Source organism: Gymnoscopelus microlampas (genome assembly GCF_963454915.1).
Source record: "Gymnoscopelus microlampas genome assembly, chromosome: 11".
NCBI lineage: Eukaryota > Metazoa > Chordata > Actinopteri > Myctophiformes > Myctophidae > Gymnoscopelus > Gymnoscopelus microlampas.
In genome coordinates this window covers 24,737,192-24,751,671 of record NC_139948.1, presented here as the reverse complement: position 1 = coordinate 24,751,671, position 14,480 = coordinate 24,737,192, and the positions used below count along the sequence as shown (strand labels likewise).

At 41.4% G+C, this 14,480-nt stretch overlaps 1 protein-coding gene across 1 annotated transcript; it reads left to right on the top strand.

Moving 5' to 3' along the window:
* Nucleotides 1-5,721: 5,721 nt before the first annotated feature.
* On the top strand, nucleotides 5,722-12,189 carry LOC311055211 (uncharacterized protein). Its single transcript, XM_084071330.1, has 7 exons — nucleotides 5,722-5,923; nucleotides 6,290-6,397; nucleotides 6,568-6,699; nucleotides 7,278-7,391; nucleotides 7,987-8,095; nucleotides 10,274-10,660; nucleotides 10,834-12,189. The coding sequence occupies exons 1-7, from the start codon at nucleotides 5,772-5,774 to the stop codon at nucleotides 11,728-11,730; spliced, it is 1,899 nt and encodes a 632-aa protein (XP_083927456.1). The 5' UTR covers nucleotides 5,722-5,771; the 3' UTR covers nucleotides 11,731-12,189.
* The last annotated feature ends 2,291 nt before the right edge of the window (nucleotides 12,190-14,480 follow it).

Genomic DNA, 14,480 nt, shown 5'->3' with positions numbered 1-14,480 from the left:
AGATTAGTACTCTTCTTATTTCATTCAGCCTTTGGGGGTTTTGATGCACAAGTTGGGTAATAGATAAATGGAGATTAAAATAAAAGACAATATAATATACAATATACAATACAATATATTCCTGAGCCCATGCCTTCATGCAGCTGTTTTGCCAGCTGGAGCAGTTCTAAGCCCACAGTGTTTTCTGTACATCTAAAGACAACCAAAATGACTAGTTGAATATGTGTAGCCAGCGTGCAATAATAAATATTCGTTATGTGGAAATATAGGAACGTCCACACTTACAAAAAAAAACGACAACCACTCAAAACTTGTGTTCGTACATACTGTAGAGATATTATATAGGATGGTTATAAACCCAGTTTTATAAGACAATGATTCAGACTATAGTATCCAGTCTTCATGCTACTGGTGGGTGTGTGACCCATTAGTGTGGTTGTGTTGGGATGTGGCTGGTAGCCATTCAAGGTTCTGCAGACCCATAGGTGTCACATAGAGGGGAGACAGATGAGAAAAGTCCACCCCAAAGGTCAAAACAGCCATTTTTGCACTCTAGAATTACAGTAGGTGGTACAGCTTTGATCAGTGATTTATTAAGGGGATGAAAACAATTGAGAAACTGTGACGCCTATGTGTCGTAAACCTCCTTATGGCTGTGGCACACCGATCCCACCTGTAAGACGTATTCACTGACACACATCTCCACCCAGTTATTAACTCATTAACCGCCAGAGTAAAACATCGTCTATAGCCGACCTTGCCAGCGATTCCGAGCGTTTTCACGAAGCTTTGAAAAATCATAGAACATTATTCTTCACAATGATCCATCCACGATCGCTTTAAAAGACGTATCCAAGTCTCGTGGAAACCGGGGGGGGGGGGGGGGGGGAGTATGCCGTCGTGATAATCCGTTCCATAGTTGTTGGCAGTTGAATGTAGGTTGTTTTTGTCAAACAGCAACAGAAAGCAGAGAAAAGGGCATTTTTCCAAATCCATTAGAATGGGAGTGTATGTGGCAGTTTTTTTTTTTGCGATTACATGATTTGCTGCTTCACTTCTTTACTGGGAGTCAAATGGTGACTCACAGGTTAGCAAAGAGCGCCAGCTAGCGTAAACACTGAAAACACCACTGCACGTCAAAACCTTGGCGGTGTGGGCTTTGGATTGACACGCGTCAAAACGCGCCCTTGGCGGTCAATGAGTTAATACGTCATTCTTTCCCTCGCAGAAAAAACCTCATGGTACCCCTCCCGCTCTCTACATCAACATTAGCTACACAAACATTAGACCCAACATATCAAAACCCATCAATGCCCCTTTTGTATTTATTACCTACAGTACTGTATGTACGTAAAGCTTCAAATAAATGTATGGCCATTGTCATTGTGTGGTCCTGAACTTTAGCCAGGACATTAAGAGTTGTATATGCACTCTCCATCTAATTCAGGAGCCCTGAGTTAGTGGTGGCGAGTGACCTGAAGTGTTCGCTCTATGCACAGAAGCCATATTGTGAAGACATTCACAGGTGTTACCAATGATACTAATGAAGCTCTGTTCCATTCTGGTCAAACAGAGTCGGGGTGCTGATATTGTGCATGTTGGCTCACTGGAAACACTCTGCTACACCAAGTGGCTCTAAAAGTTGGGTCCAGGGACCCTCGTGGTTCCTTAAGGGGTTTCCAAATGGCCCCTTACGAGTGTGTAACTCTGAGAGTGTACAAATGGAACCAAATGGACTCGTAAGGGTCCATTTGGTTCCATTTGTACACTCTTAGAATTATGGGGGTCGTGGAAATTGGAAAATCTGAGAACCACTGTGCTACACTAAAGGGAACAGAGTATCATTGGTAACACCCGTGAATGTCTTCACAATGTGGCTGCTGTGCATAGAGCCTATTGGGGTCACACGAGCAAGAAGGCAAACATATAATGAAGCATGTTATTACCAGTGGTGGACAAAGTACTCAACCCCAGTTCTTGAATCAAAGTATGTACTCCTGGGCAGGAGGGCTTTTTGTTTTTGATATCTATGCATTGCTGTATTGACATTTATTTTCCAAAAACATTCATCTTCACTATATTTGAAATACAGCATGTTAATTCATATACCTTTTCCCTTCCTAGAAATGTAGTGGAGTCAAAAGTACAATATTTGTCTTTGAAATGTAGTGGAGTGAAAGTGATGAGTATCCAAAAAGACAAATACTCAAGTAAAGTACAGATATCAACAACAAAAAAATACTTAAGTACTGTACTCAAGTACTGTACTTACTGTCAGCCACTGGTTATTACAGATGTGGAACATCATGGTGATGGAACATTTAGAAGCTTCCCTAGTGTCATACCACTCCAAAACAGACCATATCGACCATATATTTTCTCCAAGCAGTATGCATGTACAGTAGAGGACAGGGAAAAAAATATATAAGAAATACATATATAATATTTGTTATTTATTGCTAGAGAGACACTGCCTGTTTCTCCTTTTCTACCATTTCTGGAGCTTGTCAAGGGTCTTTGACAAGAGAGAAAGACTATTATATTACTGTGTGTTTGGTAAGCCAGTCTGTTTTTGCCGTAGGTACTGTTGGTCAACACGTTTGACCTTTGACTTATGAAGTGTTGTGGCCAGGCTGGGTGACATCCTCATTGCCACGGTCAGCCGAGCAGCACCGTTGTTCCAGAGTAAACAGAGGCTGGAAAGGCCTGCATCTGAAATCCCCAAAAAGAGTTAACCACTTAAGCCCTCTGGGTCTTAGAGAACCGGACTTCAGTTACAACTGTACTCTGATCTACATCAAATCTCTTAGCCAAGCCGATCTACAAGCTCACAATGCATTGCAACGCAACACATCGTGAGCTTGTCAATTTTTGGCCAATGTTTCCCCCAGAATATGGATGCTGGGGTTTAAGTTTAACTTTTTCATGTCAATGATATGTATTTGGCCGCAGACCCCCATCTCAAATATTTGTTCCAGGGACCACCCAGAAGCAAAGATTTGAGTTACAGATGTTCGCTTTAAAAATATATATATTCAAAGGTTTGCACGCATTTTCACGATTTAAAGAAAATAGCCAAAGTATAAAAGGTTAAAGTGGTTAAAATGATTGTGATGCTATATTAAAACATTTTGCCGGACCCCACTTAGGGAACCAATGGTTTAAGTGGTTAAACAAATAAGGAGATATACAGAGGTGTTAAAGGCTTAAGGATCTGCAAAAACTGGAATGATCGCTAGAACTCTCAAAAAAGGAGATCAAATGAAAGGTAAATGTTTGAGGGATGATCCGAAACACTTCTCTTTCCTTCGCTATACGAGTTCTAGCTCCTCCCCCAGCTTTTGATAGTTCAGATATACTAATGTTGCATTTTGACATGGTTTCAGCAGCATGTTGCTTTTTCCTGAGCCTGGCAATCTGTTAGCATTCCTCTGTTTTACTGTGTTTCTTTATGTGCTTAAACATTCTGTCACTTTACAACCCACCATGATTTGTTTCACATTCACAGAATGTTAGTAATGAGGTGAGAGTTGCCATACAGCCTCTCTACTTCGTATCCCAACTGACAGCGTATCGCCATATTAGTCAGTACAATTTGGTAGGACAAAAAAAGTGTAATGATTTTTTTATGAGCCTCAGATCTTTGGATCACTGTATTTGAAACCTCCTGTTTTTTCTCTCTCTCTCTCGGAAACAGTTTTGACTAGTGCATGTTCTGAAGGAGAGAAAAAAAAAAGATGAAATCTTTTGATGAAAATAAGCTCATCTGGATGTTTTGGAAATCTTTTGATATTTGCATTTTCAGATGTTTTCCACTTGTAGATTGACTACCTAATTGCACTGGGCTCAGATTGATTGGTATCTGACATAATGCTGATTAAATGACCCTATTGTTTATTGTCCAATGCAATACTGGGTGATTTGTTACTGTGTGGAGAAGGTGCCCCTCTTCGTGCAGTTTTATAGCAAGAAAATAAAAATAAAACATAGTTGGTTCTGTTTTGATGAGAACTGACGTTATTTAATCTTCAAGTCAGCCATTTTACTGTGTTTACCTGTTTCCTGGTGTTCTCAACATGCTACAACTCTTGATTGAACGTTAAATAGCTGATGTAAATTGTGTCTCACAACTCAATGGTTTGTATAGAGAATAATGATGAGAGACGATCGCACCGCAACTCAAAATCGTTGCTTCCAACTTTGACCAAGGACTTTGAAAACAAGTGAGCGTTGGAAACAATGAAAGCATTTCTTTTTTTTTTTACAAGTACAGGAATCCAGCCCTTCCGCCCAAGTCTTATAAGGTGGGGGTGTGGTTTCTCTGTCGGAGGTGAGCCAACACTTTTTTTGCAATAATTTCCCATTATTAACACACCCATAAAAGGGAGACGCGAGGAGGCACACGGGAGGTTCAATGGCTCAACCACACAATAGGACTTTCTACATTGTATTGTTGCTGATTATTGTGTGATGGTCAACTATTGTCCTGGAGGATGCTCCCTGTCAACTACACCATAAAACTTTTTTTTCTAGTCCTGACATTTGGTGCCTGCTGTCTTACTTTCTGAGAGTTGCTTCATTGTGTGTGTGTGTGTGTGTGTGTGTGTGTGTGTGTGTGTGTGTGTGTGTGTGTGTGTGTGTGTGTGTGTGTGTGTGTGTGTGTGTGTGTGTGTGTGTGTGTGTGTGTGTGTGTGTGTGTGTGTGTGTGTGTGTGTGTGTGTGTGTGTGTGTGTGTGTGTACGCGCGTGTGCATGAATACGACAAAGTGATAGAAGATAGTTAGAAGATATGAACCCTAGCATCCCTATTCTGGGGGGAACTTTCAGCAAAAATAGCACATAGCACATAGCCTACTTGTGTGAGCATGGAACAAATAAATCTTTGATCTTGAAAAGGGGAAACTGTATGGTGACTGGCTATGCCCTGACGAAAGCTATAATTACACATGCTGCTATACGTGGGCAGAAACCCAGTTCTGTTTTAACATGCACCTATTAAGTATTTCACCGTCAACCACAAAAGACAGTGGTTGAAGGCCTGCCAAACACAACATTAAAGCTATTAAGCAGTGCACAGTTCATCATGCAAGCAAGCAACACAAAACCGGTTTTGTGTTTTTCTTCTTTTAAGGTGCTGCATGAACTGTGCACTGCTTAATAGCGTTAATACATGTTTTGTTGCATTTTAAGAGCTTCCATTTTTTTTTTTTAAAGAATTTCATCATGACATAGTTGATGAGCGCTTTGAAACTTTTTGCCTTTTGGACCATTTCTATTTTTTTTTTTTTTAAGTATTCCCTACTTTAAAATAAGTATATATCCATATGAACATAATATTTCCCCACACAATGAATTAGTACTTGGACTATCTATATTATATTGTTGCTGATTACTGTGTGATGGCCAATTACGTATTATATTGGAGGTTGTTAATTGTTAATTCCCTGTCAACTATTATTATTATTATAATATATATATATTTTTCTTATGCCTAATTCATACTGTGTGAGACAGTCCATACTTGTGGGAATTTGCTTTTTGAGAGATTATCGTTTGTGTGAATAGGAAAGTGATAGAAGCAAGTTCAACTTGCTGGAGAAAAAAACATGGTGCAATCTCTCATGACCTGACTTGACTTGTGTCACATGGTTCATCCAAAAGTGGGCTGGCTCTCAGGGCACCACTTCCTTCTTTTGCTAAAACGATAGTTAAGATCAGGACGTAAGTTATGCGTGTGTGAGCTGAATATCCTATGCACCACCACTGATAGACATGGATCATGGAAACTCTGATGTCGAGAGTGGCAGGTTGGCCACAATCATCATGCAGGAGACTCAGGGGGAGAGAGTGGAGACATCTGCCAACAGTGATGTGGCTGTGGAGAGTGGCTTGTCTACGGCTCCACATGGGATCCCAGACAGCAGGTTAGACCACAAAATGTTTCATTTATTATTTTTATTATTATTAAGTGTGCCTGCCATGTAATGGCAAAACACGTATTGTAATCCGCCATACTTAATAATAATAATATTTATTTCTCCTTGCAAAACTTCGTCCGACCACTCCTGCTGCACGGTTTACACTAACCCAGCAATATAGACATCAAAATGTGCGACTTGGCCGGGAATAGTGTGCTTGAATTCTGTTTTACTTTTAACTTTATATACTTTAAATAAGTTGTAACTATTCCTACTGTATGTCTCTGTTGAAGTGTTTCTATCACCCAGCCTGCCTGTGTATTAGAGCAATGTGGGTCACGTGGTTGCATTTGAGTTTTCTGTGTGTCACAGGATGAAGCAGGATAGAGGGGCGTCCCCTGCTGTCAGCTATGTGTCTATGAAAAGTGATTGGTCCATGGATCACCCTGGTAGCTTTAAAAGAGAAGTCGACTCATCATGGTGAGAAAATAAAAACAATCTCATAAGTAGAAAATAGACAGCTACACAATAGGCCTACATTATACTCAAAATGTTAATCACATAATAATAATATATTATATATATATATATATATATTGTATTATTATTGTTATTATTTTATGATGTATTTGTTGTGTGCTTTGTTTCAGTGTGGTTCAGGATCAGTGTGTAAAACAGGAGAGAGTGTCACCTGCACCCAGCTGTCTGTCTATGAAAAGTGACCGGTCCATGGGTCTCCCTTTTAACTTTAAAACAGAAGTCCATTATCCAGACTCATCATGGTGAGAATATCAAAAAATATGCATTGTACATTCTAAACAGAGAAAGACAAACAGATAAAAATGCAAAATGAACGGTTGAAACAGACCAATTGAATGGATCTATGGGATCCACATGAATACGCCATGGCTCTAATGTGGATATCTGACTTCATGTGGCCAGCCTGCTATGTATATCTATGACATATAAAGAAGAACATATAAAGAACTACAGTATAGGGCTCACCTCGGAGTGCAGTTCTTTGCCAGGCTGGGTGGCGGTCAGTTATGGGTTGCAGCCGGCAGGATGTGAGGAAGCCGAGAGGGAAATAGCATTTCTATGACATACTGTATGGTTCAACCTTTTGCATTTGTGGCTCCCTATGGGAAGAAGAGAAACAGCTTTTTCATTAATTTGTATTTTTACCTACAGTTAATCTCATTGAGACCTGATCTCAAGAGAGACCTGGTTAGTAAAGTCTAGCTCATCAAAATGCAAAAAAAGTGGGGGAAAAGTGTTAAAAGCAATGTTAATAAAGATTCAACTGACTTGTCTTGTCTTGTCTTGAGCTGTTTTGAGACATGCACCTGTATGGTTTCAGGATCAAGAAGGAGAGATCAGATTGTCCCTCTATCAGCTATATGTCCATGACAAGTGACACGTCATTGAATCCACCTATCGACTTCAAAAGACAGACTTGGACTCCTGAGTTGAGGTGAGGAAGCTTGTTCAGCCATGCTCAAATGACCATGACCAGCACACCTAGCCATGCTCAAATGAAAAAGGCCTAATCACAATAGATATTAATCCACCACTAAGTACAAATACAGCCAAATGTTTAGCCTTGAATACAGCCAAATGTTTAGCCACTTCAGTGTATTGTACTGTGTAGTTGAAGCTACAAGTGTGATTAGTGTTATTCGGTGACACATTGCTGGCGCAACCAATTAAAAAAATGCATGTGAACTTCACAGACATGGAAAATATGCCCTTGAAAGAAACAAAGAAAAAGATTATGAATTAATTATAAATAATAGTAGTAGTAATAATAATAAAGATAAAAGTTGCAACGAGAGGAATGGTGTGTTTCTATGAGTAGTATTGGTACTACCAAAAAGGCTTTTATTATGAGAGCAAATTGCTCCACAATATGAATACATATTGTGGGGCCTAGTGCCTCGTTCCTGGCCGGATCATTGTCGTGTCAATAATGACGGTAAAGCACACCCTCTCATATAAAATTGCTTCCCTCTTCCCGTCCATCTCTTGTTTTCTCTCACCCTGTCTTTCTCTCTTCACTCCGCCCTCAGTGAGTTCAGCTCCACTCTGCTGACCACAGTCCATGTCAGATGCTGTGTGTGTTCTTCCACCCTGAGGGACCCTGTCTCCAGTCCTTGTGGACACAGTTACTGCAAGCATCTTTCCACTCAAACAGAGAGCGTCTCCTTTCAAACCCCAATGGTTCTAATCAGCCCCCCGCCCACAGGAGTGGCCCAATTCTCCCACAACTTGCTACAAAAATCCCTCATGAAAAACTATATAATCTCCTACCTTTCATTTTCAACCTTCACATGTGTCTCCTTCTCTAATAATCAAAAAGTGCTATATATTTCATCTCGCAATTTACTTCCGGATGGTTCGTTTTGCACTTTTTTTGCCACATCGGTCACGGGAAAGAAATAAGCGCTGCCGTGGTCTATGGAAACGAGCCCAAAAGTGCACCCAAATAAGCCCAACATCGCTTATACAAACAGTCAGACCTGGCAACGCAGCCTACGCCAATCATGCGTGAGAGATCTACAAGCTATGGGGCAGAGACGCCACCGTATCTTAGCAACAACTACAGCGCTCACTCTCATTGGTCGTGTCACGCTAAGAGCAGTCTCCAGACAATGGCATCGCAAACAGCTTGCTGTTACTGCTGTAGCCATCACAGGCAGTTGCAGCACGACGGACAGGGCGCTGTGATAGCTGCCATGTCGCTAACGCTAACGTGGTTGTCATGCCTGCAGCGGCTGTGCAATCACTTTGTCAACAATGCACGTTCGTGTGGTGAATGTCAATATTGCTGCTCAGTTAGTCCATTGTAGATGGTGTATGTTTGTGTGTGTCTTCTGGAGAACTATGTAGCTCCACAGCAACTACAGTAACTAACGTAATGGCAGGACCGCCCCGTGCAACGCATGTTAGGCTGCATTATGGTCATGTAGTAATTTCAGATAATTTCGCTCCGATTACAGCAGTGCTTATCAACCCTTTCAGGCCGCCCCCCCCCAATAAACGTACTTGATCTGGGGACCCCCCCATTCTGTTTGACTCCGTTCCACAAGTACATATTGTGAAAATAGCCGATCTACAAGCTCAAAACGCCTCACGTTGAGAGGCTTTGTAAGCTTGTAGATCGGCTATTTTCTACATGATTGCCTCTTTCTTACATTCTTTGACAATGTGGCCCATGTTTTCATAGTATAGTTTGTTGACTACTTTTGTTGCAGAAATGCTCATTTCCTTTACTTTCCTTTTTTTATTGTCTCCGCCAGGCCGAAAGGCATGGCGCAAGACTATGTTTCACCCCCTGTCCGTCCGTCTGTGATAGCTAATCTCTCACATCGTTGACTTGATCGCAGCAAAATAACAGCCCGATGAGTCAGTGAGAGCTGGATAAACGAGGTAAAATGTGTCAAAAGGAGTCTGTAGCCTACGGCTGTCGATACATGAACACATGACGTCGGTGGGAGAGGAGATATTGTGTCTTTTGGACAAACAGCAGCGTCGTGCTGATGTTTGTTGTGTGAAGCAGCTTAATGTCAGAGTGTTTGTGTTGGAGCGCCTCAGTGCGGCTGCAGAGTTCATGTGCAACCTCTTCCAGAGAGAGACAGAGACACTAGAAACTCTGCTGGGGAAAAAAAACACTGCTGGGCATTGACTTTCATATGGACATTGATCTACACACTGCAGGTATATCTGCTACACACACAACATCAAACTACACACTGCAGGTATGATGCAGCGTTTGCATTACAGCCAGCATGCCAGCGTAGTTCCTATATGGTTTCAAGGTGGGCTAAACCATATGGACCCCATGTCAGCAATGTCAGCGGCATCCACTTCAGTCCCAACTGCGATGCCCATGCAGGCTATAAGTAGCTTCTACCTGGCCCTTAGGTGGGCCCCAACTACCCATGTTTATGTGGGACCAAGGCGGGTCCTACCTGGGTTTGCCCATGCAGGCTTTAACTGGGTTCTACCTGGGCCCTAGGTGTACCCTAACCAACCACAGTGCAGTGCCCATCGCTCCAATTGTTGTGACGTCAGGGCTCTCAATACTGCACATTGGTGGAGGAGGAGGGGCCGCAGGGCGACCGCACACATCGCTGAACCAATGGTAGCCCACGGATGTTTCCTCTGGGGATTTACAATCTGCCCCTCTATGCCACATATCATCCGCACTACAGGGTCTTCACTGACCGAGCCACGGCCCCACTGACCCTCATGACGCTACGCCACTTATATGAGTTGCCAAGTGGCCGCGGGCGCTACGTGGGCGTGGCCGCGGGCTAGACGCGAGCCCCCGCGTAGCGGGGGCGAGCTTCTAGTTGTATCAATACACGCTGGTCCCAGCCGAGCCCCACTGGAGACTATGTGTGTCCCCAGTGTGAGAAGAGTTACCCGACCCGCCCTGTGCTCTATGATAATGTAGCCTTGACCTGGATGCTGAAGGCTCTCCAGCAGACAGGCTTTAGTCCAGCCTGCCCCACTCTGGCACAGGCCGGACCTGGAGATGTAGCGTGTGATATTTGCCCCAGCTTCAAGCTCCGAGCCGCCAAGACCTGTCTGACATGCAGCGCCGCCTACTGTGAGAATCATGTCAGGCAACACTACACCGTCCCAGCCCTGCAGAAACACACCCTGGCCCAGGTCAATGATGACACCAGACTCTCACAGTGGGAGGGGAACTCCGATAGAATGGAGGTGATCAAAGAGGTGAGAGGGACGTTTGTACAGACCTGTGGTTAATGGTTATTAGGGTATTCATGTTGGCCATGAAACAGCATTACTCTTGCATTGAAACATACACAATTATGGTTCGGATTATGTTTAGTCTACCTTTTTGATCAAATCTAACTAAATAAGCTTGTGATCATTATTCTTAAAAGGAACCATTTGTGGATAGTGAGTCTGAAGAGCATCAGGAGATTGCATGTAAGAAGAGGAAGAAGATGGCTGTTAAAGAGGAAGATGAAATGTTCCAGCATCTCAGCAAGCTGCACCTAGAGCAGTCTAACCTGATGAACATCTCCATACAGGAGAAACAACCCCGGAAAAGAACAGTTAAGGGGGTGATTGCAGGAGTTCCACAGAGTATTGATGCAACAGAGCTGGAGAAGAATCTCAGAGGGGGAACTATTTTGAACGTTCGGACACTGACAATGTCCAAGGCGGGGGTGAAGCCTTTTTTGTTGGAATTTGAAGGAGAGAGCCTCCCAGACAGAATTCGTTTGGGTTATATGAGCTATCATGTGGGGCTTTATATACCTAAGCCTGTGAGGTGCTACAACTGCCAGAGATTTGGACACATTGCTGCCAACTGCAAGCAACCAAAAAGGTGTGCTAGATGTGGGGAGGATCACAGTTATGGGAGCTGTGATCCAGAAGTACAGCCAAGGTGCTGTAGCTGCGGGGAAGGACACACTGTAGCTTACGGGGGATGCAAAGTAATGAAACGTCAAACTGAGATACAGAGGTTAAGAACAGAGAATAAGATCTCATATGCTGAAGCAATGAGGGTCACCAGGGGACAATGTCTACTAATTAAAAACAAAGGAGATTTGAACAGGTCTGGGAGCTCACAGAAAGGGATGACAGATGTGATTTGTGTTGATAAAAAGAAGTTGGTGAGTTACGTTGCTGGAGTGATTAACAGTACTGCTGCTGATGCCCCTTCTAAGAACATTTCTAAGAAGTTACATTTGGATGTTGGAGTGGCGTTGAATCATCTAGTTGGAATGGAATGGGAAGATATTTGTGATAGCCTTACTGTTCAGTCAAGCTAAGAAGCTCGGTATGTAATGAACTGGGTGTAGCCTACTGGCATTTTGATGGTGATTGTAATAGGCCTACTGCAGTGGAATTCTTTGTTTATGGGTGAATGAACACGGGGCAATGATTAAAACCGACAGTTATACAGGGATCAGATCTCTATAATGTGTGATTTGCACACTTACTCTATATGTATACTGCACTGTACATGTGTATGGAATACTGACAAGTATTATGTGTCTCTCTCCAGATGTACATACACAGTATGTAGATATTGACAAAATGTTATTTTTCATGACATGTGCCAATGCATACTTAGGTAGTAATAGGTACAGTATGTCCGTTATTGTTGTACTTAAGTAATTTGTGTGTGCTGATTTGGAAACATGTGTAGCCTAATCATTAATATTCGTTTACCGATATCCATAGCATAAATATTGTAAATTGTATATTGTTTATCTCTTTATTTGTATTGATATATATATATATATATATATTATTATATTGATACTGTAATGCACCAACTTCACCCAGACAATTTTCCTCATAATGAATGTGCAAACATACCAATTCAGATTCTGGGTATGTACCTACATGTCATTATGTCAAATTTATGTGTGAATGAAGTGATTAAATGAAACAAATAAAGTTGTTCTCATTCTGTTCTCATTCTGATATTAGTTTTATTCCAAGAGAAGTGTGGAAATATTTGTGTTTTAAGGTGTTCAGGTAGGGTTTAGTTTCACATTCAGGGATAATGATTCTAATGTCAGATGTATAAGCTAATTAAGAAAATATATGATAAGTTGTTTAACAATTGTTGTTGTCCAGTTGTTTATCTAATCTTCTTGGTTATCATTTAGCAATTTCAGAGTCTACACTATAGGGAAAAGACGGTTTATCATTATCTTATACTTTATAATACTCCACAACATCTCAGAGGCAAATATTGGACTTTTTATATTCTACAATTACATGATATAGCTTTATAGGCAACTCGTTTTCAAATTGTGATTATTAATACAGAACACTTTAATTAATAAATTATGATGTATTATAGGTTAAGCTAGCAGCAACTTGTGATTCAAATCATTCCCACATCACCAGCTGCATCATTAAATTGATGTAGCCTACACATAGGCATTACTCATAGGCCTGAAGTCCAATATAATTTGATTAGGGCCATTCTGCATAATGAGTACTTTTGGCGTTTGTTACTGTATGCTACATTTGTTTTTGTATATATTTTTTGAGTGCAACTTTTTACTTGATTTTTACATACATTTTAGTACAGTTCAGTCTACTTCTTCCACAGAGCAGTTTGCTGATATAGTACTAGCCTACTTTGTCAAATAAATGATTCAGGAAAATAAGAGAAGACATTATCACACGTTTATTTTTCATTAACCATTTATTTGACAAATATTATTATTTATTTACACACTTAAGGGCCACAAGCATATAAATAAATAATAATATTTGTGGCATCACGGCTCCTGACCTTGAAGTCATCGCATTCCACCAGACTTTCAGGTGCAGTTTGAGTTTGCCTCCCTCTGCCACCAGTGCGGTTTAGAAAGCTTAGAACGTGACGTATCTGACCGTTCCTTCTTTCATGGCCTTTGACTCCACCAATGCCTCGACAGTAAAGTAGCAGGCTAAATCTGCAAAGATCTTGTTGCAAAGTTAGCATTAGTTTAGATATGTAAGGGTGATGATAACCCAAATTCATCTTTTACAGTTTTATTGTCTCAACAATGTAACTTTTGTTGTCAAGTGCCAACGTTGTTGGGAACACCTGTGACAGTTCCATTCAGGAAGTGTCTAGTAACTAGGTGACGTAACGTTGTGTTTGGGAGTGGACTTTACAGCATTTCAGTATTAACGTGGCCAATAGGCTACTAGAAGTTTGCTCACACTGTCTATGGAACTCTGGTTGACTGAAGTGAAATGCTGAATGTTGTGGACGACGGACCTTTCTTCAGGTAAATGCGTTTTTCATCCATTTAACAAAAAATAGCCAGGAGACCAGCCTTTCAATGCGGAGTCAGTAGTGACATGCAATGCCAGAGAATGACCATTAGATGGCAGTGTTTAATAAGCCTCAACCTCAGCCATACACATTCATTTAAATAAAGATAAAAGTCACACTAGATGGTGCTGCTGCTGTTGCACTATAATATAATATTAATAGCTAGAGCATTTTTGGTATTTTCTCTCTCCCTACATTAAAAGACTATCAGTATCTGTGTGTGTGTGTGTGTGTGTGTGTGTGTGTGTGTGTGTGTGTGTGTGTGTGTGTGTGTGTGTGTGTGTGTGTGTGTGTGTGTGTGTGTGTGTGTGTGTGTGTGTGTATATGTTCGCTCAAAATGCTAATACATCCAGGATGCTGTGTCAGCTTGTGACTATGAGAGATATAAAGGTGTGTGTGTGTGTGTGTGTGTGTGTGTGTGTGTGTGTGTGTGTGTGTGTGTGTGTGTGTGTGTGTGTGTGTGTGTGTGTGTGTGTGTGTGTGTGCGTGTGCACATGTATGTAAGCATGTTTACTAAAATGCTAATACATCCACGATGCTGTGTCAGCTTGTGACTATGAGAGATATAAAGGTCACAAAGACATAGTCTAATAACATTTCTACCCCCTAGTGAGGAAAAACGACCAACAAGAGCCAAGCTCTGGAGTCCCATGCAATAACATTTTGCAATCCATGTCAGTATTTTATTACCTCACTAATGCATTTATCTAGCCTATGTTCCATCTTATAACA